Raw genomic sequence first — 12,328 nt, 5'->3', positions numbered from 1 at the left:
ATAGTATTTATGGAGTTCTTTTCTATTTCTTAATTTTTTTATGGAGGTATAACATGAACAGCAAACTGATTAGTAAATAGTGAACAAATCTTAATGTATAAACATGTAAACAGTATGTAAAGAGTAAATGTGTAAATATGTATAATGTAAAAACAGCAAACCAATCTCAATGTATAATGATAAATATTTATTTATACACCTATACAACCAAAACAAAAATCAAAACATAAAACATTTCTAGCACCCTAGAAGGTTCCCTCAAGGACCTTTGCAATCATCTCTTTCACCCTCCTATAAAGGCAACCACTATTCTGATTTCTATCACTATAAATTAGTTTTGCTCATCTCATTACAATAGACTAATAATATCTGCTTGTATAACTATTACACAATATTTATTCCTTTGTGTCTGTTTTCTTTTGCTGGACTTTATATCTGTTGGCTGTCATCCATGTTATTATATTTAGCAGTATTTCATCATTCTTTATTTACTGTTGTTTTTCATTGTATGAATGTAACACCATACAGCCTACCACTGATGGGTATTTGAATTATTTCCAATTTATAGCTATTACGCATAAGGATACCATAAATATGCTTGTGCATGTCCTTTTGGGAACGATGCAGTCATTTCTTTTGGGCATATACTCAGAATATGATCACTGGATCATAGGGTAGATACATTCTTTTTATTAATTTTTTTTTTTTTTTTTTACCATTTTTGGATTCCTAATTGCATTCCAGCAATATATGAGATTATTATGTGTTAGTCACTGGGGAAATAAAAGTAGGAAATCTATAATCCCTTTCCTTAAAGAGCTCATTGTTCATAGAATGGTCCATTGTGGATATAACAACACAAGAGGCAATGCTAGAACATGTCCAGGTTATCAGGAGCCAAGGGTGAAGTCAAAACCAGACTGGCAGGTCATAGAAAGTTTTTGAGAGGAGGCATCACCCAAGTTGAGGCTTCAAAAATTCTTAACTATTAGCCCTGGTGAAATGGCATAAGGACACTCCAGGTGGCTGCTGCTGCTAAGTCGCTTCAGTCGTGTCTGACTCTGTGTGACCCCATAGACGGCAGCCCACCAGGCTCCCCCATCCCTGGGAGTCTCCAGGCAAGAACACTGGAGTGGGTTGCCATTGCCTTCTCCAATGCATGAAGGTGAAAAGTGAACGTGAAGTCGCTCAGTCGTGTCCAACTCTTAGCAACCCCATGGGCCGCAGCCCACCAGGCTCCTCCGTCCATGGGATTGTCCAGGCGAGAGCACTGGAGTGGGGTGCCGCTGCCTGCTGCATACAGCACATGTGCATGTGGGTGTGGTAAGGCCCTGTATGCCCAGCGATGTGAGCTGCAGTTTAGCAATCTGCGGGACAAAGGGTGCCCGGGGAGTGAGGACAGAGTGGAAGGCAAGGTGGCCTCTGGCTTCTGGGAATCTAGATTTCAGTAGGCGTGACGGGTCAGTAAAAACTCTAGGAAAATAGAAGTATGATAATAACATTTCTCGGTTTTAGGGAACTGACTTACTAGATATGAACACTGAGGCAAACAGGAAATAAAAAATGGGATAAAAGATACTAAATTCTCAATCTGCACTTCTTCCTTTGAATTCAGTTTTCCAATATGCATCCCATCCAAATAATCTCAAGTCTTGTAGTTACAAGAACAACATGAGGTAAATATGATTTCTGCATGATAGTAACTATGAAGTTGCCATTTTTTTTTTTTTTTTTTGTATATTTAGGCAGCTAATTTTAGGTCCATTGTTAGTCAATACACTATAAGCTGATACTAAAGAACAGAACATTTTGAGTATTTCCCCCAAGACCTGAACACTTTTGTCATCTCTTTCATGACAAGAAGCATTCTAGACACATGATATTTCACTTTCTAGTCCCATTGGGTTGCAAATATTACCCTAAACTTATGGCCCAAGAAAAATTCAGATTCCTTTCCTTCACTTTATAACTCTCCTTAGCCCACCCAGGAATGTTGGCTGCCTTGCATCCTTGACTTCTTTTTCCAGTCTAAAAGCACTGCTGGAGACCCTTTAAAGCCCTTAAAGTTCTCTTTCAAGGTTCCAAGATGCAGCAGACTCTTCAGACATGCACACATGATAACCAAATCGTGAAAATGGGGAAACGAAGGATCATAATGAACAGAGCTAGACATATAAGGACAAAGACATTTTCATTTCTTCACTGCAGAGGCTTAGAAAATGTCCACAAAGTAAAATGTCATATTTTCACTGTACTCTTTTGTGTTCTTATTATTCCTTAGAAGATAAAATAGCCATTTCATAGATCCACAGAAGCATGGGGCAATAGAGACAAATTCTCTATATAATCTAAAACCAAGTAACTAGAATATTAGTGCATCAGCCTTTAACATACTTAAAGTATCTCATAACTTAAAACAAAGATGAGAAAACCTGTCTTATTCCATCTTTATTCACAAGCAGGCAATTGATGCTCATAGTTGTAAAAAACCAAGACAACAGGCCCAAAATGGAATCATTTGTGCTTAAGCCTCGTGTCACCAAACCAAAACATAATTCAGTTAAAGTTTCAGATCTCCCAGAAATGGAATCCAAAACCAGTCAGTTAGGAATTGCACTATTTAAGTATTCTACCTGGTAGCCTCTTGTTATCCCCTAAATGAAAATAACTCCGTAATAACCAACCTGTTTTTTAGCTTAGTATAACTTCTTTGTTCCCACCCTTTCAGCCCATAAAAAGCTTTCTCTTTTGTACAGCTCCCTGGAGTTCCTTTCTACCTGCTAGATAGGATGCTGTCAATTCATATCGATTTTTTCTCAAACTCGTAAAAATTTTAATATGACTCAGTTTATCTTTTAATAAAATTAAGGTGCCTGATATTTTAAGGACCATGTGTGAAGCAGAAACATTTGAATATCTGAGAGAACAGTAGCAACAAAGGTGATCTAAAAGGTTAGCAGCCAAGGATATTTTTTAATGACTAGAAAGTAATTTTCTCAAACTAGAGGTTGTAGTTATACCAGGAAGGCAAGCAACAATCAATACTTATATCTGGAATATGCACTCTGAGGGATTTGATGCATTTGTTATCAGCCCAAGGCAATGGGAAGTACAAGAAGAAAATGAACAAAACAAAAAACAAGGAGGGGAAAAAAAAAAACTCACACAAAAACCACACACACACTTAGAAATAGTTCCAGGCTTCTCATTTCAAAAATAACCAGTTCCTTCTAAATAGTTGTTTTAGAAACTGGTCTTTTTCCAACAATGCTAAGGAAAGAAAGGAAATATTTATGAAAAAAGAACCCAATTTCAAATATTTTCCATAGAGAAAAGGAAAGGACTTGGGACATGGTAGCAGGGTGGGAAGGAGAAAGCTTCTTATTTTGGTCCAAACATTCACCTCCTGTGGGAAATACACCTTTATGCTCCTCTAGTCTCCAATCATGCATCCAGAGCATTCTCTATACATCTACTCAAGTTCTCTAGAGAATGTTCACAAGATCTATCGTTCCAGCTTTTCCATGATTTCGTATAAAAGGCATTGCAAAGCTGGCAATGCATTCCAATACCCCACTATGAATTATTTTAAAAAGAAGCTTATTCTTTAGATTAGATTTGACACAATGCTACAAAATAATCCCAGCAGATGCTTTAGAAGACTAAATCCATTGAGGATATGATTTAAAAGAAAAAAAAAAAGACACAATGAAAAAGTATTTCCTATCTCACGGTTCAAAAAAAAAAAAATCCCACCAAGTAATATTTAGCTTTGGATCAGGATATGGGGCTGAAATTGGTTGAGTTCCCCTGGGCCACAGGGAGACTGACATATTTCTCTGAATGCAGACTTTGGCAATAATATTAAAGTTCTTTTGACCCAACTCTGTGACCTGGCTGGGTTAATGATTTCTTTCCCCCAATCGTGTTTCTGTGAAGGAGTTTTCATCATTCTAAAAAGGTCCAGCACTCCTCATAAACCAACAGCCTGCTCTATTCACATCCAAGGTCTGGCCTTGTCTTTTTCCTATTCAATGGGTAGGTGGTGAGTTGCTAACCTAACAAGGCTTCCCAGGCAACAAGGGTCTTGCTGCTTTTACTTACACTGTGGGTGGTTAAGTTCTGACGACAACGACTGCTTCTGTCTCCTTATTTGCAATGCCCCCTACACTTTCATTTTTGCATCAAACATTTTCAGGGCAGGAGCACAGGGAGTGGAAGCTCATTTACGGTGCCCCACTTATAATTCCACAACACAGTCTTTTTAATTCCATCATGAAAGACAAAGAAAGGTCAGAGAGGTGGGATCATATTTGCAAAGTGACTACATAACCCCTGCTTTGGGCACTCTTTTCGATTCCATCTTGTTCCATTTATATCCATATATTAACTTTTTCCTCTGGAATTCCAAACCAGCAGACTATTTCTTCTAAACACAGCTCCCTTTTTCTAAGACGGATGGCCACATATTAACAAGCAGGTTATTTCTACCTACCTGCAAAGCAGCATTCAGGTAGCTGAACAGCTATTGGAGACATACAGGTACTTATCTGCCCCATACATAAATCACTTGTATCAGATAACATTCATTTAAAATCCAGGCCTTAATGTCTTATGACTGAACTCTCTAGAATATGAGAAAACCAAGTTTCCTGTTCTTTAAAATAGGACATGGACATAAGGATTCTATGAGGAAAAGTATAATATAAACAAGGGTTCATGTAAACCCCATTTGCCCTGTAAACAGGGTATTGAAATAAATTTCTATGTCTAAGATGGAGCCACTAATCTCCAAGTCAAACCTGGGTTCTATGCTTATTTCTTTGTTTTACATTCATTTTCCTTTTTTCTCTTCTTTGTTCCTTATTCTTCATCCCATAAAAGCTTCCTGTCTTCCACCTCATTTTTAAGTTCTCTGGACTCTTGTTTACATCACCAGAATTGTCTTTTAAAAATATTTCTAACAAGAGTGACATTTTGGGTTTAGCATCAACAAAACTAAAGATTAAGATAAGATAATTCAAAATGAAAAGACTCTTTATACTTGGAGAAAACTAGTAGCCCTCAAAAGCTTACAGAAGTGGAAAAGATTTGCTTTCCATAAAGCAGGTGACTTGAGTATTCAGCCCTTGTAGTAGGGGAGTGAGTTGGGTAGAATAATATTTTAAGATTCCGTGGGAACAGATGCATGGCACTCACAGGCAAAAGAAACTTCATTCAATAGAATTAATCAAAACTCCCTCATGAGGATCGCCACATCCCACAATCCTGCCTGAATACTACCAAGCCCCCAGCACTTGGCTCTAACCGAAAGCTTTTGTCACCTCCCCATCTTGCTCTGGCCGCTCCTGGTGACCCTCCCAGGGCTTGGCTGCTGCCCCAGGGCATTGGAGCTCTGATCAGGCTGAATAGCCATAGAACAGATGATTCCACTGCTAACCCTGGGAGCACAACTCCTTTTTAAATTTTTTTTTCTTGCTCAGCACCACATTGTGCTTTGGACAAAAATAAAAAGCCTTCAAAAATACTAAGACTAATGCACATACACAATGGCTATCAAAATATTCCAAAAGTACACAAATATTTTATGCTAGACTCTTCAGAGCTACAATTTTCAAAGAACTTCAAACATTATGCTTCAGAGGCCATGCTAAAATTTTTAGTTCCTCTACTCTCCTAACCCTCCTGTAGTGCTCTGAATTTCCATAATCCAGTGAGATTAATAGGGTAAAAATTTCATTTATTGAAAAATATATTTTTATATTCCATGCATTAGCTAGAGAGTAAGACCCTAAAAACTAAAGAAACAAAAAGAAACTGTGTTTGTATTTGAGATGCATTTACATAATTTTAAGCTAGTGTAGTTTGTTGCTTTTTTAGGCTCATAGAACATCCTCACTGCAACTGTACAATTAGCTCCATAAATAATTTTTTTTTAAAGAAATATTGCTACTAACTACTTCAAAACTGAAATTTAATTTTACTACAATCATTTTGATGTTTAAATAATGGCATTTCTAGTGGCATTTCTTGCAATAATCACCTCAACTGAATCTTACTAGATCAATAAAATTTAATTAGAAAAAATTCCCACTCATAACCATGGTTATTGTTATTCAAGTTCCTAAACAAGACAAGACATAAATACAAAACTTTAATGTTTCAACCAGAATGTCATCACATTTTGACATGGATCCACGGAAATGTACTTGTGGCACTGAGGTTTTATTCATCTTTTCTGCATTTTTTGTTTTCAAATGTTGAGGAAATTTTAAGGAATTTATAAAGTCCTTTAAAATGTAGCAGATTATCTAGTACATCTGATTTCGCTGTCCCATTTATTGCCTTTAGAGTACCATTTTACCTCCTGGAAACATGTTACTTATTTCTATATCTGAACTCTTTCTTTCTTATAGGAAGGTGGAAAAATCTCTTTGTGTAGACCTTGGAGCTTCAACTTGGAAGGCTTTTTGACAAAGTACTATTCTTTAATGGCTTTTGGCACTATTATGCCCTTACTGATCCATACTTATAAATGATTTGCATTGGTTCTCAAGACCCAGCATTTGTTTATTTTTTACATTATCATGTTAAATTTACATTATCAGGTTAAATCTAGTACCTATCTTGACTGGAAACCTCAGTGATGTTTGTGTTAAGCTGTATACACAGTGACTGGACTGGTGAAGGGAGCCACATTACCTTCCTCTCTTCAAGTACAGCATATCATGTTGAATTATCCTGTTCACAATTACCTAGCACCTCGCTTGGCACTTGAAGTACTTGAAGGAATTAATGAACCATCCAAATCACCAGTTGATAGTGATATCAACTTACCAGCCAGCATACGCATACATTCCATAATAAAAAGCCAGTGGCAATCCCATAATACTTGCATCTCTTCCTGAAAAGGCATCTTTAAAATACTGTGTTTGCCCTGAAATATGAATAAAAAGATCAAGGACTTTTCAAAGAGCTGGTTATTATTCATTTTTTAACCATAAACATGAAAAGGAGGAGAAGGGGGCTTGGGGATGAACTATACAGTTTCAGGTCTAGATTTCTTACTCTCTGCTCATTTCCAACTTTATCTATTAATGCTGTATCCATTATCGAGAAGGAATCCCAAACATATGCTGATTGCCACTAACACTACTTCACATTTATTTTAATAAAATCATGGCAAAGAGGAAAACAACATTTCGAAAACAATCCCTTGCTTTAGCATGCTTCTACTCTTAACAGAGTTTCACCATGAAAGAAGACTAAAGGATCGCCTGTAAATTATAGTTTTTAGGAGTGTGATATAATTCTCAATAGTGATGATAATGCAGTGCTTGGGAAGAATTATTCAAGGGTCTATCTTCAATGAAGAGGTGGCATGAAACCCCAGAACCACCTTCTCACATCATTTAACTTGCTTTTTTTGCTTTCTTCCTACAGTTCATTAGATACCAACAGGGGTTGCAAAATGCTGTGAAACAAATCTGCTTGGCTTGTTTTATAAAGAAACTTCCAAGCTTGTTTTATGAAGAAAAACTTATGGAGCACAGTTGGGCTTACTTATTTACCTAGATACCATCAGTCTATGACTAATTTTACTCTCCAACAATAGGGCTGATAATTGTCACAGAGATCACATGGCACACAAAGTTGAAAACATTTACTATCCACCAATTTACAGAGGTCTATGTACTCTTACCTAGAGAATGGCACTGCTTCCTTCTAGAAGCATGGAAAAGAATCTATATTGAACTTTAAATAGGTTTAAACACATTGTTGCATCAACATGTAGACTGAGTGCTTTTATGCATCACAGTTTTCTCCTCTTTGTGAGGGGACTTTTCTTCTATATCTTTTGGATAATTAAAAAATAGAAATTCAGATTTAGTCAGTCAATATTCAAAGTAAAGCATAGTGAGTTTCTGTTTCCCAAAGAAACTAGCAAATGAGATTATCTAAATGGGAAATATGACTGTTTCAAAATTGGCCATCACATAGGTAAATAAAAGGGGGGTAGGAGGTAGATGGTGTACATAAAACTCTCTCCACACTTAAATTTCAGTTTTTGTTTGCAGTTTCCAGACAACAACATATATATCAATACAGAATGTGAGTTTTGAGGCCAAAAATGGAGAATATTGTGTTATCCACTAAATGACTTTCAAAACATCCAATTCCTAAATATATATCATTTTTTAAAATGACACGGTCTATTTAGAAATATCTGTTTTACTAAAACATCTGTGTGTCCTCATAGAAGAAAAACAAAAATCTTGGAACCCAGATTAAAAACATCTGCTATATATTGCTTTATCATGATCTGTGGTCTCCTAGACCTTATGGGACAATATTGCTAAAAGTGCAATACTGAATAATCAATAAAAGATACCAAACTTTGTAAAGACTGAATCCTGAGCATAAAGTGTTACAAAAGAGAGTTGTTTCCAAATTTCAGGAGTATTTGGCTGCATAACAGAGATCTCAAGAAGATGAAAGTTATTAGATTCAAAGGAAAGTTTAACAAATCCTCATAAGAGAATATAGAACATACAATTATTTTCTGAATCTCATTAGATCAGAATAAATGTACAATCTGGGTAAGTAAAATTTTTCTCCTCTTGGAAGTTTTGTATTAATGTGAAAAATATGTGATAAGTTAGAGACAAAGAAATATCACTGTTTTCTAGTAATAGAGTAAATATACCTGCTAAGAATACTCTCCAAAATATTTAACTTATTTAAATGTGGTAAAATTCCCAGGTCATTTCTCTGTTAAGTGAGATATATAAGGAAACCTGGTCACATTAAGTATTGATAATGAAACTGGGGACAAAAAAAAAAAAAGAAACTGGGGACAGATCACTGCCACGTCCCCTGCCGCTTGTTTGTAGAAAAGTTTTAGCCCCCTAGGCTTCCCTGAGTTCCAAAGAGTGATTTTAATCAGAGAAGTGAGAAAATGCAGAAACAAAGGAAAGCAGTCCAGAAAGATAAAAGAGTAACAGTTTAGCTATAAAGCAAAATTAAGGTTCCTTAATTATTCCTTGGGCTTCCCTCATAGCTCAGTTGGTAAAGAATCTGCCTGCAATGCAGGAGACCCGGTTTTGATCCCTGGGTCAAGAAGATCCCCTGGAGAAGGAAATGGCAACCCACTCCAGTATTCTTGTCTGGAGAATCCCTCGGACAGAGGAGCCTAGCAGGCTACAGTCTGTGGGGTCGCAAGAGTCGGACATGACTTATCAACCAAACCACCACCACTAGTTGTTCCTCAGGGCTACAAATAACATCCTGAGTCCTGTCCTTGAGTTGTTTCCCAGATACTAAAGCCTGTATCAGGAGGAAGAAGCTAATTGCAAGATGACCACAATCACAGAGCTCCCACATTGGCTGAAACCTAAGGATTGATAATGTTGACCTCTGTGACCTCACCTTTATCATCAACCTATCAGAGTATTGCTCAGGAGTTTATCAGGTACCCTGTGACCTTCTCCCTCACGCTCTCTTTAAAAAGCCTTTCCTAAAAGCTACCAGAGAGTTCAGATTTTTTGAGCATGAGCTGCCCATTCTCCTTGCTTGACTCCCTGCAATAAGCACTATGCTTTCCTTCACCACAATCTGGTGTCAGTAGATTGGCATTGCTGCTCCTTGGACAAGCAGATCCAAGATTAAGTCAGTAACAATACCATAAATACTAAAGGATCATTCTATTGTAAGTGTCAAAAAAAAAAAAGCTAAAGCTAAAAGATATGTCATGACTTCTGCTCTCAAGGAATTTGCAATACAGTAACATTTGGGCAACTACACCTCACCTCACCTCACCAACGTATATAATTAAGTGGTAAAAACTGACTACAGTCTTACATCAAAGAGAGAAAAGAAAAAAATAATCTTAATTTTAAAGGATTGTATGCCATTTTTTTTTTGGAATCTAAATGACTCAGAGTTTCGGAACTTTGCAAAAATGTAAAAAATTCCTTATAGAAATCTAAAGAGTTAGCCCAGAAAAGGAAAATGGTAACAAAATAAATTACTTTCCATACATTTTTAATGGATCAGATAAAGTATGAGAAGGCCAGCTCTGTGGAGACTAACATGAATTAGAAGAGCGAGTTCGTGTTTTCCCTTCAGTGTAAGTTATAGTATTAAAGATCTTCATCGTGTTTATTTAGAGTTGGCTGAGGTTGCTGAATTTGATGCAAACATTTAGCAGGGAGAGTTCTAAGATGTCCCACTAGGTTTTACTAAACAGACAGCAGTAGTTCCCTTTCCCCAGATACAGAGTGACAAATCTTTCCACCTCTGTTATTGTTTAATGCCTCTACCATCAGCAATGATTTTTTGCTTAATTTTGGTTTTTCCTTTTGCCTTGAGTAATCCTTCTCTTGCAACTTCATTAAATTTCTCTATAAACTCCTTTTCTTGGAACAGACAACATCAGTGTAAATATGAAATACTTTACATGCCAAAGTTACACATCACTCCTTTATCATTTCTTACTTCCTTACTTATTTCCTACTACTGTGCCCATTGTTAGTTAAATAACTCACTAGGCCTCCATCTCACCAAGTAATTTCCCCTGAATCCAAGCAATTGCCTGTGCCTTCTTTTAGAACAATTGAAACTCTAAGTGACATCACTCTCAACCATCTCAACTCTAGAAAGGCAAATACTCCCAGAAAACGGTGTTACATTTCTACAGTACTGCAGATTTTACATTAAAATAATGTATTTTAATAAATTTTTATAACTATTTTTATTGTCAGATAGCATTTGTTTTTTTTATGAATGCTATTTCCATAGCTGACTCTCCTTCTGTCAAAATTCCATTCTCAAGGTAAAAGGAGTAATTACCAAAAAGTAAAAGAATATTTTATCATTTTTCATTATTTTCCAGATATCTTTTTCTCTCTCTAATCCTTAATATATGTTTGAACTACTTTAAAGTAAAAATAAGAAGACATATTTGTCTGTAACTAAAACTAACAGCTTATTTTTTTTTCCACTTTGTGTTTTCACTACAAACAGTTTGCTGCTGCTGCTGCTAAGTCGCTTCAGTCGTGTCCAACTCTGTGCGACCCCATAGATGGCACCCCACCGGGCTCCACAGTCCCTGGGATTCTCTAGGCAAGAACACCTGAGTGGGTTGCCATTTCCTTCTCCAACAGTTTAGACCAAGAGAAAATTCACTGATGCCTTATTTTGCTGCTTGGCCCAGTCTTAATCCTCTTGTTGCCAATCAGCTGTAAATACCAACTCACCCCCCAATGTTGCAGGCTTTCAAATCAATTAGATGACAGTATAGAGTCTAAGTTCCATGAGCAGAGAGACTAATTAAGGGATTCTGCTAGTACAAGCGAAAGTCAGTGTTAGAAGAGACCAAAAGCAGATATGTATTTTAAAAAGCATTTACTTTTCAGTCCATACCTTTAATTAGCTGCATCACTCCAGGGACTATAATTATCAGAATTGCTGTGAGCTTGCAAAAGGTTAGGAAAATCTGGATCCGGGCACTCCAGCTGACACTCATGCTATTTAGGACCATCACCACAGCTGCAAACAAACAGATGAAGATACAAAAGGTGAATCCTCACTGGTACATGTGATGTCTTAGGTCCTGGCTACTCAAAGTGCCAACCATGAACCAGCAGTATTGCCATTCATTATGTGAAGCATCTTAGAAATGCACAATCTCAGATGCCACCCCAGACCTAAGGACTACAAATATGCATTTCAACCAGATCGCTAGGTGATTTTTATGCACACTGAAGTTTGAGAAACTGGATAAAATCTGCAGACAGTAAAAAGTTATCTCTTGTTCTTTGTATGGGCTTTCCTGATAGCTCAGTTGGTAAAGAATCCACCTGCAATGCAGGAGACCACGGTTTGATTCCTTCTATATGTCAGTAAGAGTGAACAAGGATTGTGGTGCCCTAACAATCACATAAAAGTATCTCCTAAGCAAATCCTGAGGTCACCACATGCAGATTGTTGAATGTGACTCTAGTCTGACACAGCAGACAGCTCTTTTCTCCCTTCAATGTCCGCATGCTTAGTCACCTGCCAACTTGGGATCACATTAAAGAAGGGACAGACTTGGGATCACACTCAAGAAGGGACAATGTGGAAAAGTGGACCGGGACTTTATTCTACTTTCAGAATTAGCCTTAGCCAGAACTTTTTGTATTTTCTCTCCACTTTCCAATCAGCATAGTAAGGAGTGACTTTCAACCTACCCTAAATGTACAGGTTTCCAAGATATGTTTTGGAACTTGAAAAAATGTTTTGAATGATAAATCCAAAAGTGTTTCCAGAGTAGGATGCACACGGG

At 37.0% G+C, this 12,328-nt stretch overlaps 1 protein-coding gene across 1 annotated transcript in view; it reads right to left on the bottom strand.

The window, feature by feature from the left end:
* SLC7A11 (solute carrier family 7 member 11) overlaps positions 1-12,328 on the bottom strand; it is an 85,671-nt gene that overhangs the window by 55,958 nt on the left and 17,385 nt on the right. The window contains exons 4-5 of the mRNA XM_020888205.2: positions 11,425-11,550; positions 6,838-6,937 (exon numbers count right to left, since the gene is read on the bottom strand). Coding sequence (XP_020743864.2) covers positions 6,838-6,937; positions 11,425-11,550 — 226 coding nt within the window. The remainder of the gene's footprint in view (positions 1-6,837; positions 6,938-11,424; positions 11,551-12,328) is intronic.

The sequence above is a fragment of the Odocoileus virginianus genome, chromosome 12 (genome assembly GCF_023699985.2).
Source record: "Odocoileus virginianus isolate 20LAN1187 ecotype Illinois chromosome 12, Ovbor_1.2, whole genome shotgun sequence".
NCBI lineage: Eukaryota > Metazoa > Chordata > Mammalia > Artiodactyla > Cervidae > Odocoileus > Odocoileus virginianus.
Note: the sequence above shows the minus strand (reverse complement) of the source record. Positions and strands in the feature narration are given on the sequence as shown.